Raw genomic sequence first — 19661 nt, forward strand, 5'->3', positions numbered from 1 at the left:
TTCTTTTCAAGCAAATCTTTTTTTTTTCTCTACAGGTTGTTAATAATGTTCATCATTTCTTCTGGAACAGCTGTAACATCGTATTTCATCCCCAGCAATGTTGGAGTGGTTCTTTTCATGACTGGACTTGGGTTCTTACTGAGTCTTAACCTAAGTGAAATGGGTTTTGTCTTCCAACACAGCGTAACCAGACACAGAGTTGAAACTAAATCTAAGGCTTTACCCACTGGTTCAGAAAAACACTTCACTTGGAAGGAATGCCTCTTCTACGTCATTATATTACTCTTGGCTCTCTTAGAAAGTGTTTTGCTGCATCATTTTGCTTGTTGCTCACAGATTTCCAAAAATAGTCCCCAGGCTATTGTTGGCTATATTTTGATGATATTACTTATAATACTATGGATACTTAGAGAAATTCAAAGTGTCTATATCTTTGGAATTTTCCGAAACCCATTCTATCCAAAGGATGTGCATACTGTGCCGTTATTCTTAGAGAAGCAAGCAAGGCTTATGAAGATTGGTGTTGTCAGACGGACTTTGCTAAATCTAGGTAGGAAGGTAAAAATCTAACCTTGTGTTCTATTTACAAAATGTACAGAAATATTATAGAATTCCCATATTTGTGTAATATGCTCCATATAAGCATTTATTCTCTGTTTTGGTTTGGTCATTTGTTTTAGTTAATTGTTTAAATGTGCATTTAAAAACCTCACATTGGCAAAAATAAAATATGGTAGAAAGGGTTACTTTGCCTTAATTAGTCTTTTTTTTTGTTGTTTGTCTTAGTGTCACCTTTTGCTATGATAGCATTCCTTTCACTGGACAGTGCCTTACAAGAGCTCCACTCTGTGTCCGTCTCCCTTGGATTCACGAGAGCTTTCAGAATGGTAATCCTAGTATGCACTTAATAATTTTTTTCTATTTCTAAATTTGTGATTTTGTTAATTCTAAGAGTTGACATCGATTACCAAATTCTCCCTGATGAGTGGACAATTTGTGTACTGCAGGTATGGCAGAACACGGAAAACGCTTTACTGGAGACAGTCACTGTGGCAGCAGTGCACTTGCTGACCTCCAGTGTGCACACGAGGTGGAACAGAAGCCTGAACACAGGACTCAGACTCTTACTGGTAAATGTATTTCTTAGCAGTTTTATTGCAATGTAGTTCATAAACCATAAAAATCATCCATTTAAAGTAAGTAGTTCAGTGATACATATTCAGAAATTTGTAGTCATCACCACAATCTAATTTTAGAATGTTTTCAGCATCCCAAAAGAAACCTCATGTACATTGTCATTTCTGAGTTCCTACTCTTCATCACACCCATCCCCTACTCCAGCCCCAGGCGCCATTAAATCTACTTGCTGTTTCTGTTTTGACTGTTGTGGACATTTCACACAAATGGTATTTTACATCTGGCTTCTTTCACGTATGTTTTCCAGGCTCATCCATGTTGTAGCATGTATCAGTATTTTTATCTTTTTTGTTGCTGAGTAATATTCTTTTGTGTGGATATATACATTTAGTTGATTCTTTCATCAGAAAATAGGTATTTAGGTTGTTTTCATTTTTGACTATTATGAATAATGCTGTTATGGACATCCATGTACAAGTTTTTTATGTGGACATATATTTTCATTTCTCTGGGTATGTGTATCTAGGACTAGAACTTCAGTCATGTAGTAATTCTCTGTTTAACACTTGAGAGTATTGCCAAACATTTTTCCAAAGTGGTTGCACCATTTTACATTTCCACCAACAATGCATGAGGATTCTAATTTTTCTATATCTTCACACTTATTATCTGACTTTTTTATTGTAGACATTCTAGTGAGTATGAACTGCTATCTTGTGATTTTGATTTGATATCTCTGAATGCTAATAATGCATCTTTTTATGTTTATTGACCATTCATACATTTTTTTTTAAGAAATGTCTATTCAAATACTTTGCCCATGTTTATGTGTCTTGTTATTGTTGAGTTGCAAGTGTTCTTTATATATTCTGGACACAAGTTCCTTGACAAAAATATGATAAACCAAAGTTTTCTCCTATTCTGTAGGTAGTTGTTTACTTTCTTGATAATGTCCTTTGAAGTGAGAAAGTTTCAAAGTTCAATTTGTATTTTCTTTTGTCAGTGATGTTTTTTATGTCACATCTAATAAACACTATCTACTCCAAGATTATAAATACTTACTATAATTTCTTCTAAGAGTTTTACAGTTTTAGCTCTTACTTTTGGATCTATGATCTCTTTGAGTTGATACTTATAAATGTGATATGAGATAGGGTTCCAAAACCATTCTTTTGTATTGGATGTACAATTGTGTCAGCAACATTTATTGGAAAAACTAGTCTTTCCTTAATGACTTTTCTTGGCATCCTTGTCAAAAACCAAATGGCAAAAATGAGGGTTTATTTCTGGGTTCTCAGTTTATTTCCATTCATTTATATATCTATCCTTAACTACACTGTCTTGATCACTGTGGCTTTGCAGTAGGTTTTGAAATTGGAAAGGGTGAGTCCTTCAGCTTTGTTCTGTTTTGACTATTCTGGTACCCTTACATTACCATATAAATATTAGTTTCAGCTTTCATTTTTTTTTTTTGCAAAAAGGCATCTGGAACTTTGATAGAAAGAGCCTCAAATCTGTAGATCAGTTTGGGGAATATTGCTGTTTTAAAAATATTAATTCTTTCCATTCACAAGCATGAGATGTCCTTACATTTATTTAGTTCTTCTTTAAATTTATTTCACCAATATTTTGTAGTTTTCACTGTACAAGTGTTATGCTTTTATTAAATTTATTCCCTAGTATTATATTCTTTATGATATTTTGAATGAAATTGTTTCCTTAATTCATATTTTTGGCTTGTTTATTGCTATAATATGGAATATAACTGATTATTTTTATATTAACCTTGTATCCTGAAACCTCACTAAACTCTTATTATAATAGATTTTTAATGAATTTGTTAGGATATCTGTATAAATTATGTTACCTGCAAATTAGATATAGTAAAGATGGTTTACCTTCTTCCTTTCCAATCTAGATGTCTTTCATTTCTTTTACCTAACTGTCCTGGGTAGAACCTTTAGAATAATGTTCAAAGAAGAAAGAATGTACATCTGATGATGATAGCATTCAGTCTTTCTCCATTACGTTAATGTCAGTCTTTTATCATTAAAAATGATACCAGCTATTAGTTTTATGCAGGTACTTTTTACCAGATTGAGAAGTTTCCTTCTATTCCAGTTGTCTTTTCATCATGAAGGTTGTTGGATTTTGTCAAATGCTTTTTCTGTGTCTATTGAAATGGTCATATAGTTTGGGTCCTTTAATCTATTAACATGATGTAATACATTGATTTTTGGTGTTAAACCAACCTTGCATCCCTGGAATAAATCCCACTAGGTCATGGTGTATAATCCTATTTATATGTTGCAGGATTTGAATGGCTAGTGTTTTGTTGAGAATTTTTATGTGAGATGCCTTTCTTTTCTTATCATGTCTTTGGTTTAGATATCATAATAGCACTGACCTCATAAAATGAGGTGGAAATTTCATATTAATTATTTTTAAATGCATAATAGTATTTAGTATGTATCTTAAATATTTTGCAATATGTAGTATTTTGTAGTATAGAAGCCATCTGGTCCTAGCTTTTCTCTGTGAGTAGCTTTAAAATTACTAATTCAGATTGTTTTACTTGTTACAGGTCTATTTTGATTTTCTGTTCTTAAAGATTTTTTATTTAGTTTATCTTTGGACAGTGGGGAAGGGAGGGAGAAAAAGAGGGAGAGAAACATCAATGTGTGGTTGATTCTCATGCGCCCCCTACTAGGGACCTGGCTTGCAACCCAGGCATGTGCCCTGACTGGGAATCAAACCAGTGACCCTTTGGTTCTCAGGCTGTTGCTCAGTCCACTGAGCCACACCAGCCAGGGCTGATTTTCTATTCTTGAGACAGTTTTGGTAATTTATGTCTTTCTAGGAACTTGTTGGTTTCATCTGTGTGTTCTGATTTATTGGCATACAGTTGTTCATAGTATTCTTATCATCCTTTTTATTTTTTTCTGTAGGATAGTAATATTACCTCTCTCTTTCATGATTTTAGTAAATTGAGTCTTCTTTTTCTTGGTCAGTCTAGCTAAAGAGTTGTCAGTTTTGTTGATCTCAAGAAACCAGCTTTGGTTTTATTGATTTTCTCTGTTGTTTTCTCTATTTTATTATTCTGTTCTCTAATCTTTATTTCCTTCCTCTGTTTACTTGAGGTTTAGTTTGCTCTTTGTTTTGTGATTTCTCTAGTTTCCAAAGATAGAAGATTAAGTTATTAATTTAAGAGCATTCTTCTCTTTAATATAGGCATTTAAAGCTATAAATTTCCCTCTGAGAACTGTTTTAGCTATATCACAGGTTTTGGTATGTTGTATTTTTGTTTCATTTATTTTAAAATATTTCCTTATTTATCTTGTTATTTCTTCTCTCATTGGTTATTTAGGAATGTGTCTTTAATTTTCACATTTCTTCTGTTGTTGGTTTAATTTTGTTTTGATTGAAAAACATATTTTGTGTGATTTGTGTGAACATACTTAGTGTGATTTCAATCTGTTGAGGTTTGTCTTGTGGCATTACTTTTGTTTCTTCATCTTTAAAATGCTCTCTAAAGTAAGGATAAATAAGGATAGTTGCTTGACTATCATTTCTAGTTCTCATGACTTAATGAGCATGTAATGCAAAACTTAGTCAACCTTGAGATATAGACATTACTAAAGAGAACTGTTAGCACTCCTTTATTTAGGGGAGGCCAAACTTTTGAAAATATAGTCTCATTTATTAATTGTAAGGTTGGAGAAAATTATAACAAAGAATCTCAGATAAAGACTATATCCTCAAAAATATGGGGGCAGTAATAAAATTATACAGTATTCCTTTTGTAACCTTGAAAATTCATGAAGTGAATAGAACAAAGAATAAGTATTAAAAACATTTTTAAGAATAACAAAGGAGCACTAGAGATTCCTTAAGAATAAAAAATTATTCTTTTGTCGCTACAGGTTGGTATCATGCGTGATCGTCTGATTCAGTTTATCTCTAAACTGCAATTTGCTGTGGCTATACTTTTGGCATCATGGACGGAGGAAAAACGTAGAAAATCAACCACCACTTTATGTATACTCAACATGGTTTTCTCTCCATTCGTGTTGGTCTCCATAATTTTTTCTACACTACTCTCTTCTCCTCTGCTCCCCCTCTTCACCCTGCCTTTGTTCTTGGTGGGGTTCCCCCGACCCATTCAGAGTTGGCCGGGAGTGGTGGGCACTGCAGCCTGCGTTTGTGCAGATACAGTGTACTACTACCAGATGATCCCAGGCTTGACCGCTGCACTGCAGTCTGCGATGGCAGCTGGAGGTTTAGGTAAGTAGGTGGGCTGTGCTTAAATTCTCACTAATGTATTGGGTTGGCCAAAAAGTTCATTTGTTTTTTTCTGTAAGATAGCTCAAGAAGTGCTTAGTTGTCTTGAACTTCATTCAGAACAATTTTTGTTAGATGGTATTATGACATCTGCCCTACATTTTATAGTGAATTTTTGCATAATTTAATATTGAAGATGGAAGGAAATATGCAACAGTTTTGGCATATTATATTTTTATTATTTCAAGAAAGGTAAAAACGGAACTGGAACACAAAAAAAAGATGTGTGCAGTGTATAGAGAAGGTGCTGTGACTGGTTGAACATATCAAAAGTGGTTTGTGAAGTTTTATGCTGGAGATTTCTCACTGGACAACACTCCACAGTTAGGTAGACCAGTTGAGATTGACAATGATCGAATTGAGATATTAATGGAGAACAATCAATGTTATACCATGCAGGGGAGATCAGCTAACATATTCAAAATATTCAAATCAATAAAGTTATTCGTGAAAGTGAAAAATGTGTCTTATTTTATGAAAAAAACCATATGGACTTTTGACCAGCCCAATATTTGAAGTACAAAGACATGAACATACAGAAAAATGGTCTTTTGAGCCAACCATTATACAGACCCTAATACTCTGATATGTAGGTAGAAAGACTAAATGTGAAAGATTTATATCTCCTGCTCTTTATGTTGAGGTAAAGTTATAAAATAAAGATACTAGGGGAGAATTTTATTATGGTGATTTGATAATTTTTAAAAATTATTTTCTGAATAAAATCAGGTTGTAGCCTCATCATGGAAACATGAAAACACCTCCCAAAATTTTTATGTACTTAGGATGAGTTCAAATCGAGTAGATACAGTAGATTCAGACCCATAAAGAGCGAAAACTAGCTTTACATAATACCAGACTGAGTTGCTTAAGGATGTTGCTCACATATTATTAGCATATATACAGAGGTACAGGGCACAATAATGTGAAGGCTTTGGTCACTGATTGGTTGCCTGCCAAAATGAAGTGCTATGTAAATTAGCAAGATTTTGATGAGAATGAACTAATTTTATAATTACAGTTGCATGTTACTTTTATAATTTCGTAGTACACTAACTGCAAATTCAACTATGTTGTACTTGTCAGCATTGTCAACGTTGGTTTTAGATAAGGTATAAGCTGATGACAACAGTGTATTGTCGCCTAGCATAGGCCTTACCCCTTGATACTCATTTTAGAAATGTTCAATGACTTCCTAGCAAACTGATGCCAGTCAGACTAGCAATTTAAAATTTGAGTTTGAATGAAATGTCTACTTGGGTTGAACTTTTCTTTTTACCTATGATTATATTAGATATGTTAGAAAAAACTTTATACTACAAATTTTTTATGAATAATTATTTTCCTTTCCTACAGGAAATATTCTATACTTTTATCCAGTTCCAATTAATTTTTATTATACAATGCTGTGCTTTTTAAAATACTTGTAATATTAAACTCACATCTGAAATAATAAATACCTTAGTAATAAAGTAGAAGTTATACTTTATTGTCAAATCAGTTATACTCCACCAAAAAGTGTGTTATAAAGTATTTCCTGGGGAAAAAATGAGGTGACATTTCACACACATCTGATTGGCAAAAATGTACAAAGTCTAACATTACCAAGTATTGACTTGGGTATGGGGAACAAGAAGTCCCAAACCCTGCTGGAAGGAAATATCTGTCTATTTGTAAAACCATGTTGAAGAGTCAACTTACAGGCCGTAGTGAAGATGTGCGTATCCCAGTTTTAGAGTCCATGATCCATTGATTCCAATTCTAGAGGAACTCTTACATAGCAGTTTTGGGGTCCCCAAGACTATTCCTAGGTTTGATGACTTGCTAGGAGGATTCAGGATTCAGTGTATAGTGTTACTAAGATATTTTATAGCTAAAGGATGCACAGCAAAATCAGCAAAGGGAAAAGTCACATGGGTAAAAGAGACTAGATGCAAACTTCCAGGTGTCCTCCCCTGGTGTAGTCACACAGAATGTGCTTAATTCCTTAGCAATGTGTTGTGACGTGTTACATCTTCACTACCGGAGATTCTTATTTGAGACTTAATTCCTAGGTCTTTTATTGAGGCTAGTCATGAGGCACCCCTCTCTGCCTATTGCATACCAAGATTTCAGACTCCCACAAGAAAAGCCAGTGTTCAGTGCAAACTGTATTGTTTGCACTGAAATACAAGTTCCCAGATGCCAGTCAAGCAACTTTGTAAGCAGGCCTTTCAAAGGATATCAGTTAGTTTTGCTATGTTAACTCTTTCCTGCACAACACCTTGTACAAGCAGATTTGCACAAAAATAATTTCTGTAGCATTAAAATAGTGAAAAATTGGAAGCATCTGAAATGTTTATTAAATAGGAAATGAATATGTGAATTCAACTGTGTTCATATAATGAATTCTCAATGCTGTTAACAATGAATGACTGAGCTGTTTGCAGTCGACATGGGAAAATCACAGGCACAATGTGAGAGAAAAACTAAGTTTTAAAAGTATTTGTACCATATAGTAGACAGCATCTTATGGAAATTTTAATACCACAAAACATTTTTATGCATGTATATAAGTGTCCACAATATTTTAAGTCATTAATGTGAAGTTGGCTCATATATACAGTGTTTAATACTTTTCCTAGTATTTTTTAACATGTAGTTAGGACTTTATATGCCAGGTTCTAATTTGTTTTTCTGGAAACTATATCCTTGACTTTTTATGTATTATTACCTGTAGAGATTAATTTAATGCCTTATAGTATGCAATGAATAGTCATTTCTATTGTTGACTTAAATAGATGGTCGAAGGAATTGCGAATTAGTTCAAAGTGTTACCAATTTTGAAGATTCATGTGGCAAAATAAAACAAGCTTGAATAAGTACTTACTTTTCTTTTTTTTTTGGATTTCTTTTAGGTCTCCTCTTACCTGGTTCTCATTACCTGGGCCGTTTTCAGGATCGTTTAATATGGATAATGATTCTAGAACATGGCTATACTTACTGCTATATTAACATTAAGGTCATTGTTCATTTGAAACCTCTCTGGTCCAGGGCTGGGCAATAGTAGATTTATAGTGTTAAAACAAATAAGTAATACAGTAATTAATAAAAATAATTTAAGAATAAACTCTTTCATGTACTCATAACTATAAATGTACTTTTGCCAACTGCTATATTTTTATAATATGTGTGTAAAAAATTTTACCTGTTATGTACACATCAACTACTTAATAACTCAGTTTGAAAGAATATCTTTTAGTTAACCTGTGAAAACACCTGGGGGTTTTAAAGTATATTTCAATATACACATATCAATAGACAAACTAATATTGTGTAACAGAACACAGTAACAAAATATACATTCCCAATTTTCATCCAGTCCTGCTTTTTTATTATCCCTGTCTAGTTGAGCATCTCAAAAGTATGACTCAGTAAAATTTTTTCACACCCATACCATGTATCATTCTCAATTTAATAAAAACCTTTTGATCCTACTGCTCCTACCTGGTACACCATGTTTTTTTCTCCTTCCTTTTAGAATAAAATGCCTTATTAGAGTTGCTTATTGAACCTAATAAAGTGGGTCCTTTTACTGTCCTTTTGTGCTCCATGACATATGGTATAAAGACGTACCTTTTAGTGGCAGTCTTTTTCAGTTTTTTGGACATGAGCTCGCTTAGCTATATACCATCTACTTTTTTAAAAAAGATTTTATTTATTTATGTTTAGAGAGGGGAAGGGAGGGAGAAAGACAGGGAGAGAAACAGCAACATGTGGTTGCCTCTCCCGTGCCCCATACTGGGGACCTGGCCCACAACCCAGTCATGTGCCCCAACTGGGCATCAAACCTGTGACTTTTTGGTTCAAAAGCCAGCACTCAATCCACTGAGCCACACTAGCCAGAGCCACTAACATTTATATAATGCTTTAAAGTTTACAAAGTACTTTCACTACTTTAATCTTCGCAACCCTATGTGCTAGGATTATTTTTCTTTGAAAGAGAAGGAAAAGGAATCTCAGAGGTTAGGTGACCTACCCAGGATTGTGTGCTAGCATCTGATAGTCCATGATTTAAAAATGGGTTTTGATGTCACGTTTCATGTTTTCTCCCTGGATCATAATAAATTCTGACAGAATTACCTTTTATTAAAGGCACTGATAGTTTTGTAAAAATGTATAAACAAACAGCAATAATAATAGTAAACAAGGACCTGATACATCCTCTTCATTTGATTCCTTTTGGGGCAGTAATCAAAATGTGTTTAAATTTTACATAAGGATGTACTCAGGCCCTGGACCAGTAGCTCCACTGGTTAGAGCATTGTTCTGGTACACCCAGGTTGTGGGTTTGATCCCCAGACAGTACACATACAAGAATCAACCAATAAATGCATAAATAAGCGGAACCAGAAATCAGTGTTTCCTTTTCTCTCTCTTCCCCCCTTTTTCTCCCTTCCTCTCTCTCTAAAATCAGTTTTTAACAAGGTTCTAAAAAAGTGTATTCATAATATTCTTTCAACATGTATTTGTTGCATACCTACTGTATGCCGTATACTGGTTTAGGCACTGCATATATAGTAGTAACCGAAAGAGAGCTGCTTTATGAAGTTTACATTATGGTTGGAGGAGACAGACAATAATCAAATACATAAATCTTTATTATTATTATGTTATTGTAGTCAAACACTGGGACATGAGAATGGTTAAATAAATTATGGCATATCCACACAACAGAATAATGCTCTCATGCAAAGTAGGATGGAAAGGATACAAAACTGTGCATATTGTGTAACTCTCATTTTACTTTTTTACCTCCAAAAAAACTATAATTTTAAAATTTTTTTAATGTGGTTCAAACTTGACTACAGATACAGTTTTTTAAAATTATAGTCATTCAATAAAATTGTTTTCTAGAATTTCTAGAATTTATTTTGAAATAGTGGGATTATTTTTATCTCTGTATTCAACAGTAGATGTCTTAAGTACTGTTAAGTTTGAGTTAAGGTGTAGCTCTTGAGTTAGAGAAAATTTTCACATTTTTTAATATTTTCATTTTGAGAAACAAGTTCATGGGCATTTACAATACTAGTTGCTTTTCTCTGTGTAATAAGTGATCATAAATTTGAGTACTTTTTAATTTCCTCAGGGGTTAGAATTGCAAGAGACATCATGTCATACTGCTGAAGCTGGAAGAGTTGATGAAGTTTTTGAAGGTGCCTTTGCACAAGAAGAATATGCAAAAATATGTTCAATTAATGGACACTTTGGAAATGTCTTGACACCCTGCACTGTTTTGCCTGTGAAACTCTATTCTGATGCCAGGAATGTCCTCTCTGGCATAATAGATTCTCATGATAACTTAATTGAATTTAAAGGTGACCTTGTTAAAGTACTTGTGTGGATACTTATTCATTACTGCTCTAGAAGGTCCAGCATGCAGGAACATGTTCACAAAACTGAAAATGAAGAGAAAGCATCTCTAGGAATCCTGCCCACTTTGAATACTTCACCACAAAACGAATCCCCAGAAGACACTGTTAGTTTAAATTCAGGAACTTTAGATGACTGGTCTGATGATGTTTTGGGTGATGAGCCAACTACCAAAAAAGGAAATGAAGAAAAACATCAATTGAAAGTTTTGCAAAGTATAAATTTGCCTCTTCCAGGATCAGTAGAATCACAGGTGGTTGGTGATCATTCTATAGGCAAAGTGCCTGAAAATAGTTTTTACAAAGCAGTTATACTGGGATACCCTGCTATTGACAAAGGAAAACAAGAAGACATGGCCTATATTCCGCTCGTGGAGTTCAGTTGTTCTCATTCTCACCTGTTAAGCTTACCTAAAGAGTGGACGTCTGACTGTTTGCCTAAGTCCAAAATGAGGGAGATGAGCTTATTGTTTCCAGAAGACTGGTACCAATTTGTGTTAAGGCAGTTGGAATGTTTTCCTTCAGAAGAAAATGTCCCAGATGTGCTGGAAGAAATTGCAAACGACAGAGTTTTAAAAGACTTTTATGCTCATGCAGTAATGACTTGTTATTTTAGTTTGTTTGGAGTATGCAATTTGGATCCTACTCCTGGTCATATATTGAAAGTTTACAGTGGTGTTTTGCCTTGGTCTGTTGCCTTTGATTGGCTGACCGAAAAGCCAGAACTGTTCCAGCTAGCACTGAAAGCTTTCAGGTAATTCATTTTGATTCTGTACAAGTTGTAACACTGGCAGGGAACTGTTGAGTTTTTAAATAACTTAGAAGGAGATACACCGTCATTTCTAATTTTGGAAAGGAATCACTTTCTTAAAACTGAAAAAATTGCCTAGTATGTATTGTGATAATCAGGAATACACTTTATATTTTGTTTTCTTTGGGTGGAGAACTTACTTTTCATTTGGATTTCTTAACTCTATCATTTCACACTTTTAATATGAAATATGTATCACTTCAGTTTAATGTCTTAAAAATATTGATTGAACAAAATCTATTTCATTTATAAAGTTGATAAAAATTTTTAAATTCTAAAATTCTTCTTTTCTCCATTTTCTAGGTATACTCTGAAACTGATGGTTGATAAAGCAAGTTTAGGTCCAATAGAAGATTTTAAAGAGCTAACTAACTACCTTGAAGAATATGAAAGTGACTGGTACATTGGTTTGGTATCTGATGAAAAGTGGAAAGAAGCAATTCTACAAGAAAAACCATACTTATTTTCTCTAGGGTATGATCCAGATATGGTAAGATTAAAACTGAATTTTTGTATGTTACCTTCAAGAGTAGAAACTGGTTATAAAGTATTTGAACTAGGTGATAGAGATATGACATTCTACATATTAATCACAGTTCTGAGGCATTTGTAATCATGACTTTATGGCCAACTCGTTATAAAATGACTGAATATTTACTTTTACAAACTTAATAGGAGCCAATTAAAAATGTCATGTCATCATTGTGTAATAACTGACCTATAGGATAGTCAAATAAATGCAATTTGCTATAGCATGTTTGACTAAAAGGATTGTATGTCTGCTAAATTCCAGCGTATGAATTACCACTTTGGATTTGACTCCAGGAGAAAACTTAATTTGTAGTGGCAAAATATTTCCTTTGCTGATAGTTATACTTTATTTGAAGCATGTCTAACCTGTGAAAATTAAGAAAGAAAGTTAAAATTAAGAAAATTAAGAAATTCACTCCAAATAGTCAATAACTTTTTAAAATATAGTACTGGTTCTCATTGCATTTAAAATGTTATTGAGTGGGCACAGTATGAAAAACACAATGTTACAAGCTTATTATGGGTTCCATGTCTGGCATTATAATGAAAATTACTTTTTAAAAAGTCATTTAAAGTCTTAGAAATTATTCTAAAAGCATACAGCAAATGAAGAAATATTTATTCAAGCAAATCAACTAAAACCCAGTAAGTACAGTAAGAGACTGCAGTATCTGCAGCAAGAGCTGTTTTCCCCCAGCTCAGGAAGATAGAAACATTCATGCAGACTGCATGGCCAAGAACACAGAGCTCCCTCTCCCCTCAGCTGCCAGTCGGAGGACTTCTCCTGAAAGAGGCAGGACTTCAGCCCTTCTCATCTCACTCTCAGCAACCTGTTGTGAGGCTAGCTTCTGAGCATGTGTAGTCAAGAGGTGAGAACTCTTTTCTGGACAGTCCAACTCGTTGGGTGGAGACTTTAACCTGGACATGGTGTCACTGAGAATACGAGTGTCCCAATCACCCTTGCATACTCCTGCAATGGAGGTTCCGCACTGGGAGAGACAAGACGAGAAGACCCGACGTCACTGCTCCTCCTCCACCAAGCACTTATCTCCTAAAGCCAAGGTATCACTCAGAGAGAAGCACATCATTATCTCACCTTCAGATTCAGAGCTCTGGCTCAGAAGGTTCACCCAGTTAGAGAAGCAAACCATTAAACAAACAGACAAACAAAATGAATTTCTTTCCAAAAGAACCAACGTTAGTTGCAAAACAGTGTGGACACATTGAAGCCTAAGATTCTCTCAAAAACTATGGATGTTGTAGTGAACGGTAATTAAGAGGCAGTTGGTAAATTCATTCAAGGTAAAATCTAAACTGTAGCCTAGATAGATGAAGTAAGAGAACCTAGAAAGAAACAATAGAGAAGAGCGCCCCCGCTCCTGGGGTCACAACAAATCTCAAATGTTCATCCCCAAAGCTATTCTTTCAAAAGATCCCAAATTTAATTGGATCAGTCTGTGGAGCCCCAGGTTATTGTTGAAAATGTAGATCAATCAGGAGTTTTGAACACCTGGGTGAGTGCTTAACAGAGAGCAAGCCCTGCCAAAACCACTGTTACCCCATTGTAACTGTGGGCCTTCACAAGACTGCACTCCCAAAGGAGCAACATCAAAGACTTCACACCTGGCAGGGCGGTAAGGATTAATTTCACTGAAGTCATCTGAAAACTCACGAAACTAATAAGCAAATAACAAGTCTTAACCAAGGGGGAAGAGAGGATCAGTACCCAGAATTGTTACAGTGTTAACTAGAATGTCCAGTTTTCAACAAAAATTATGAGACATGGAAAAACAAAACAGGAAAGTCTGACCCATACACCAGAGGAAAAAAAGCAGACACCAAAAATTGCCAGTGTGGCTCAGTTGGTTGGAGTGTCCTCCTGTACTGAAAGTTTGCTGGTTTGATTCCCAGTCAGGGCACATGCTTAGGTTGTGTGTTCAATCCCCAGTTCAGGTGCATACAGTCCCTAGTGCAGGACTCATCAGAGAAATGCAAATCAAAACCACAATGAAATATCACTTCATGTACACCAGGATAGCTAAAATGAAAAAGTCAGATAGTAAGTGTTAGCAAGGATACGGAGAAATTGGAACTCTAATACAGTGCTGGCAGAAATGTAAAATGGTGCAATCACCTTTAAAAATATCCTGACAGTTTCTTAAATGATTAAATGCAGAATTACCTCTGACCCAGTTATACTACTCCTAGGTGTATGAAGGGGGACCCTAAAAAAACTGGTATTTATAAAAAATTGTATATTCTTACGTTAAAACTTCAGTCACCTTTCCCCTGGCTGGCGTAGCTCAGTGGATTGAGCGCGGGCTGGGAACCAAAATGCCCCAGGTTCGATACCCAACCAGGGTACATTCCTGGGTTGCAGGCCAGAACCCCCAGCAACCGCACATTGATGTTTCTCTCTCTCTCTCTCTCTCTCTCTCTCTCTCTCTCTCTCTCTCCCCCCTCCCTTCCATCTCTAAAAATAAATAAAATCTTAAAAAAAAAAAAAACTTCAGTCACCTTCAAAGTACTCTCCATCTGATGCAATATATCTATCAACATGTTTTACCACTGCTCAAAACAATTTTTGAATTAAGCAATTTTGATACTTTTTAGTGCTTCTGCCATTTTTTGTTTCACCTCTTCCACATCGATAAAACATTTCCCTTGAGGACAGTTTTCATCCAGGAAAACAAAGAAAAGTCACTCAAGGTAAGATCAGGTGAATAAGGAAGGTAGGGCATGGGGGTCATGCCATTTTGAGTCAAAAAACACTGAACACTCAGTGCAGTGTAGGCAGGAGTGCTCGTAAATCACCCATCATGAAATGGGCAAGCACACTGAAAGAATCTTCAAAAAAAAATTCACTGAATCCAAACACAGCCTCTCATAACTATGCCAGCTGGTACTCTGGTACAGATGGGTTTCCAGAACACTCACCTAGTAGGGGAAGCCTGTACTGCAAGGGGTCTGCCCTCTAAAAGATAATCCCAGTTTTTTGGGTGGTCCCCCCTCATATAACGAAGAGAAACAAAAACATCAATACAAATAAAAATATGTGCATGGATGTTGATAGCAGTGTTACTCATAATTGCCAAAAGGTGGAAATAACCCAGCTGTTCATGAGCTGGTGAATACACAAATTGTGGTATTCCCATACAATGGAATGTTATTTGACTATAAAAAACTAATGAAGTGCTGTTAAATGCTCAACATGAATGAACCTTGAAAACATGCTGAGTTACAGATGCCAGTCATAAAAGAGCACATATTATATGATTCCATTCATAGGAAATTTTCAGAATAGGCAAACCTCTGGAGTTACAAAGTACATTATTGGTTGCTTAGGCCTGGGGGAATGAAGAGATAGGAGGATAATAGCTAAAGAGCTAAATGTTTCCTTTTGAGGTCATGAAAATTTTGTAAAATTAGCTGGTGATACTTGTATATATCTGAATAAACCATTTTAAAAACTGTTGAAATGTACACTTTACGTAAGTAAATTGAATGGGCTTTAAATTATATTTTAATGAAGTTGTTTTTGGAAAGAACCCATTGTATGATTGTTCACTGACAGTACATATGACTTACGCATTACTGAGGCCAGGTGGGATGAAGGAATAGAGAAAAAAAGGAAAGAGAAGGAGGACTTCAGGCTAAGATGGAGGTGTAGGTAGACACACTGTGCCTCTTCGCACAACCAAAAGAAGGACAACAGCAAATCTAAAAACAGCCAGAACTGACAGAAAATCGAACTGTATGGAAGTCCAACAACCATGGCTTTAAAGAAGAAACATTCATCCAGACCAGTAGGAGGGGCAGGGATGCGCAGCCAGATGGAGAGGACTCCCGGCAAGCCGGCAGCTGGTGGAGCAGGTCCCACATTCACATGCAGATAAACCAGAAGGAACAACTGGAGAGCGAGATACACTGCACAACCCAGGGTTCCAGCTCAGGAAAAGAAAGCCTCAACCCAGGGTTCCAGCTCAGGAAAAAGCCTCAACCCAGGGTTCCAGCTCAGAAAAATAAAGCCTCGGGGAAATCAAAGCCTCTGACTGAAAACACCTGTGGGGGTTGAGGCGGCAGGAGGAGAAACTCCCAGCCTCACAGGGGCATTCGTTGGAAAGACCCACAGGGTCCCAGGGCATGCACAAACCCACTCACCAGGAATCAGCACCAGAAGGGCCCAGTTTGATTGTGGGTAGTGGGGGAAGTGACTGAAAGCCAGCAGAGAGTGGAGCAAGCAGCACTGTTCCCTCTTGGACCCCACCCCCACGTACAGCGTCACTACGCAGCAACATGGGGTGCCCCACCCTGGTGAACGAACACCTAAGGCTCCGGCCCTCGCTACATAACAGGTGCACTGAGTCAAAAAAAAAAAAAAAAAAAAAAACCCAAATGAAACGAAATCAAGGCTCCAGAAAAAATACAACTAAGCGACGAAGGGATAGCCAGCCTATCAGATGCACAGTTCAAAACACTGGTGATCAGGATGCACACAGATTTGGTTGAATATGATCACAAATTAGAGGAAAAAATGAAGGCTATGCTAAGTGAAATAAAGGAAAATGTACAAGGAATTAAGAGTAATGGGAAGGAAGCTGGGACTCATCAACAGTTTGGAGCAGAAGGAAGAAAGAAACATTCAACCAGAACAGAATGAAGAAACAAGAATTCAAAAAAATGAAGAGAGGCTTAGGGACCTCCAGGACATCTTTAAACATCCCAACATCCAAATCATAGGGGTGCCAGAAGGAGAAGAAGAAGAACAAGAAGTTGAAAACTTATTTGAACAAATAATAAAGGAGAACTTCCCCAATCTGGCAAAGGAAAAAGACTTTCAGGAAGTCCAGGAAGCTCAGAGGGTCCCAAAGAACTTGGACCCAAGGAGGAACACACCAAGGCACATCATTATTACATTAGCCAAGATTAAAGATCAGGAGAGAATCTTAAAAGCAGCAAGAGAAAAGGAGACAGTTACCTACAAAGGAGTTCCCTTATGGGAACTGTCAGCTGATTTCTCAAAAGAAACCTTACAAGCAAGAAGGGGCTGGAAAGAAGCATTCCATGTCATGAAAGACAAGGACCTACATCCAAGAGTACTCTATCCAGCTAAGCTATCATTTAGAATGGAAGGGCAGATAAAGTGCTTCCCAGATAACATCAAGTTAAAGGAGTTCATCATCACCCAGCCCTTATTATATCAAATGTTAAAGGGACTCATCTAAGAAAAAGAAGATAAAAATATGAACAGTAACATGGCAACAAACTCAGTTATTAACAACCGAAACTAAACAAATACAAAAACAAACTTAGCAAACAACTAGAAAAGGAACAAAATCACAGAAATAGAGATCACATGGAGGGTTATCAGCAGGGTAGTGGGAGGAGGAGAGAGGAGGAAAAAGGCACAGAGAATAAGTAGCACAAATGGTAGGTAGAAAATAGACAGGGGGAGGTTTAGTATAGGAAATGTAGAAGCCAAAGAATTTATATGTATGATCCATGGACATGAACTAAAGCAGGGGAGTGTGGGTGGGAGGGGGTGTGCAAGGCGGAGGAGATCGAAGGGGGGAAATGGGACAACTGTAATAGCATAATCAATAAAGTATATTTAAAAAAGGAAAAAGAAACAGTGAGATTTTGCTGTTCTGTTCATTGAGTGAAATACTGTCAGGTGACTCTTAGTTCTGAAGACAAGCAACTTGTGTGTACATTTTAACACACCACTTTCTGTTTAAGTTTGCCTCAATACAATGGAATTTTTTCTAAGTTTATAAGTAAAATATAAAGGCCTGGACATAACCTTCGTTTTTGTTTTTTGTTTTTTTGTCCCACCCCTTTCATACTTAAAGGGAGTTTACACTGGGAGAGTACTTACCCTTCAAGAATTATTGATCCAAGTTGGGAAGTTAAATGCCGAAGCTGTCAGAGGTCAGTGGGCCAATCTTTCATGGGAATTGCTTTACGCCACAAACGATGATGAGGAACGCTATAGTATACAAGCTCATCCACTACTTTTAAGAAACCTTACAGTACAAGCAGCTGATCCTCCCCTGGGATATCCAGTTTATTCTTCAAAACCTCTCCATATACACTTGTATTAGAGCTCGTTTTGACCTGTGCATGTGTTGTCATCAAATGAGATGTCTTATCTTTTCTTCCTGGAAGAGTAAGGATGATTTCTCAAACTTCACTGACCTCTCTCTCCTCCCACAAGCTGGATGCCTGGGGAAAAGCTAAGCTCTATAAAGTGACTCTCTTAGCTATCTTAATGGCCTAAAAGAAAAAAATATATGTCTTACATAAAAGTTAAAACTATTGGCCAATTTTTCTGCCCTTTGGATTATGGTAGGCTTTGTTAAATATAAAACATTAGTATAAAATTAGATAATTGTTTAATGCTTTCTTAAATGTGTGATAGATGGGCTTGCCTTATAAAGTCAACAACTATGTAATTTTTACATACTTAAAAGACACATTACTGTTTTTAAGTAATGATAACATGCTATTAAAGGTTATATAAAATATATTTATTTATTTGAAATATAATTAAACTTTATAGTATTTTCAAACTTTGTGCCATTTTATTTTAACATTTAGCATGGTCTGAATGTTTTCATATAATTATCTTCATATACTTCAATTCAGAAACTTTTAAAATTTTTAATAAAATCTTTTCCAGTAAAACCTTTTTATTCCAAGTATCTTTTTCATATATGTGAAAGGAAAGGGATTTATCCCATTCATCATTTAATACTCACAGGATTAGCAATGTTAGGGTAACCCGAGTATGATTCCTGGGAGCCATCCTGTAGACCTGGCTCCTTATGCATTTCTTTTCAACTGAATATACTCCTGAAAAATGACCCACAGGACTAGCAGTTACTATAATGTCTTAAGGTATTGAGCTAAAGATAGAAAGAGATCTTGGGAGAAAATTTTTCATGTCATTAGGATTTTATTTTCCTTCTCTAGCTCCTTACAGACTTTTTATAGGTACTTGTAAGAGGATAAACAATGAATCTACATTACTTGAGACATTAATTTCCTCTACATGTACTTTATTTTCACCTAAATCTATAATAGCCTCCTAAGTTAGTAATACATTCTTTTTATAAATGTTTAAAATAAGTTAAAATGTAATGATTAGGTTATTATTACTAATATTCCATTATTTAGTATGTGGAACAATTTGATCCAGCAATGTTAAAGGATAACTTTCGGACTAATTTTTAAATAATGAATTGATGAATTTTGTATCTTAGCCAATTTTGGAGAAGCAGTATAGTTACATAGAAGACAGGGCTTGATGTTATATCTGAATTCAGATTTCAGGTTTATGATTTACATAATTGAGATTTACTAGCTAGACAATTTTATGTATTTTTTGTCACCTGTGAAAGTTTTATTAAAAACACTCTCTCTAATTA

General features: G+C 35.6%; 1 protein-coding gene across 3 annotated transcripts in view; it reads left to right on the forward strand.

The window, feature by feature from the left end:
• PCNX4 (pecanex 4) overlaps positions 1-19661 on the forward strand; it is a 34283-nt gene extending 14622 nt beyond the window's left edge. Inside the window, exons 4-12 of one of the 3 annotated variants that reach the window (XM_036010602.1) lie at positions 36-550; positions 787-887; positions 1008-1130; positions 5061-5421; positions 8376-8479; positions 10607-11643; positions 12004-12190; positions 12995-13100; positions 18084-18167. In XM_036010602.1, coding sequence (XP_035866495.1) covers positions 36-550; positions 787-887; positions 1008-1130; positions 5061-5421; positions 8376-8479; positions 10607-11643; positions 12004-12190; positions 12995-13093 — 2527 coding nt within the window. In that variant the 3' untranslated portion in view covers positions 13094-13100; positions 18084-18167. Of the gene's footprint in view, positions 1-35; positions 551-786; positions 888-1007; positions 1131-5060; positions 5422-8375; positions 8480-10606; positions 11644-12003; positions 12191-12994; positions 13101-18083 lie in introns of all 3 variants that reach the window. The other 2 variants (XM_028506023.2, XM_036010608.1) reach the window with 2 other exon arrangements.

Source organism: Phyllostomus discolor, chromosome 1, assembly GCF_004126475.2.
Source record: "Phyllostomus discolor isolate MPI-MPIP mPhyDis1 chromosome 1, mPhyDis1.pri.v3, whole genome shotgun sequence".
Classification (NCBI taxonomy): Eukaryota; Metazoa; Chordata; class Mammalia; order Chiroptera; family Phyllostomidae; genus Phyllostomus; species Phyllostomus discolor.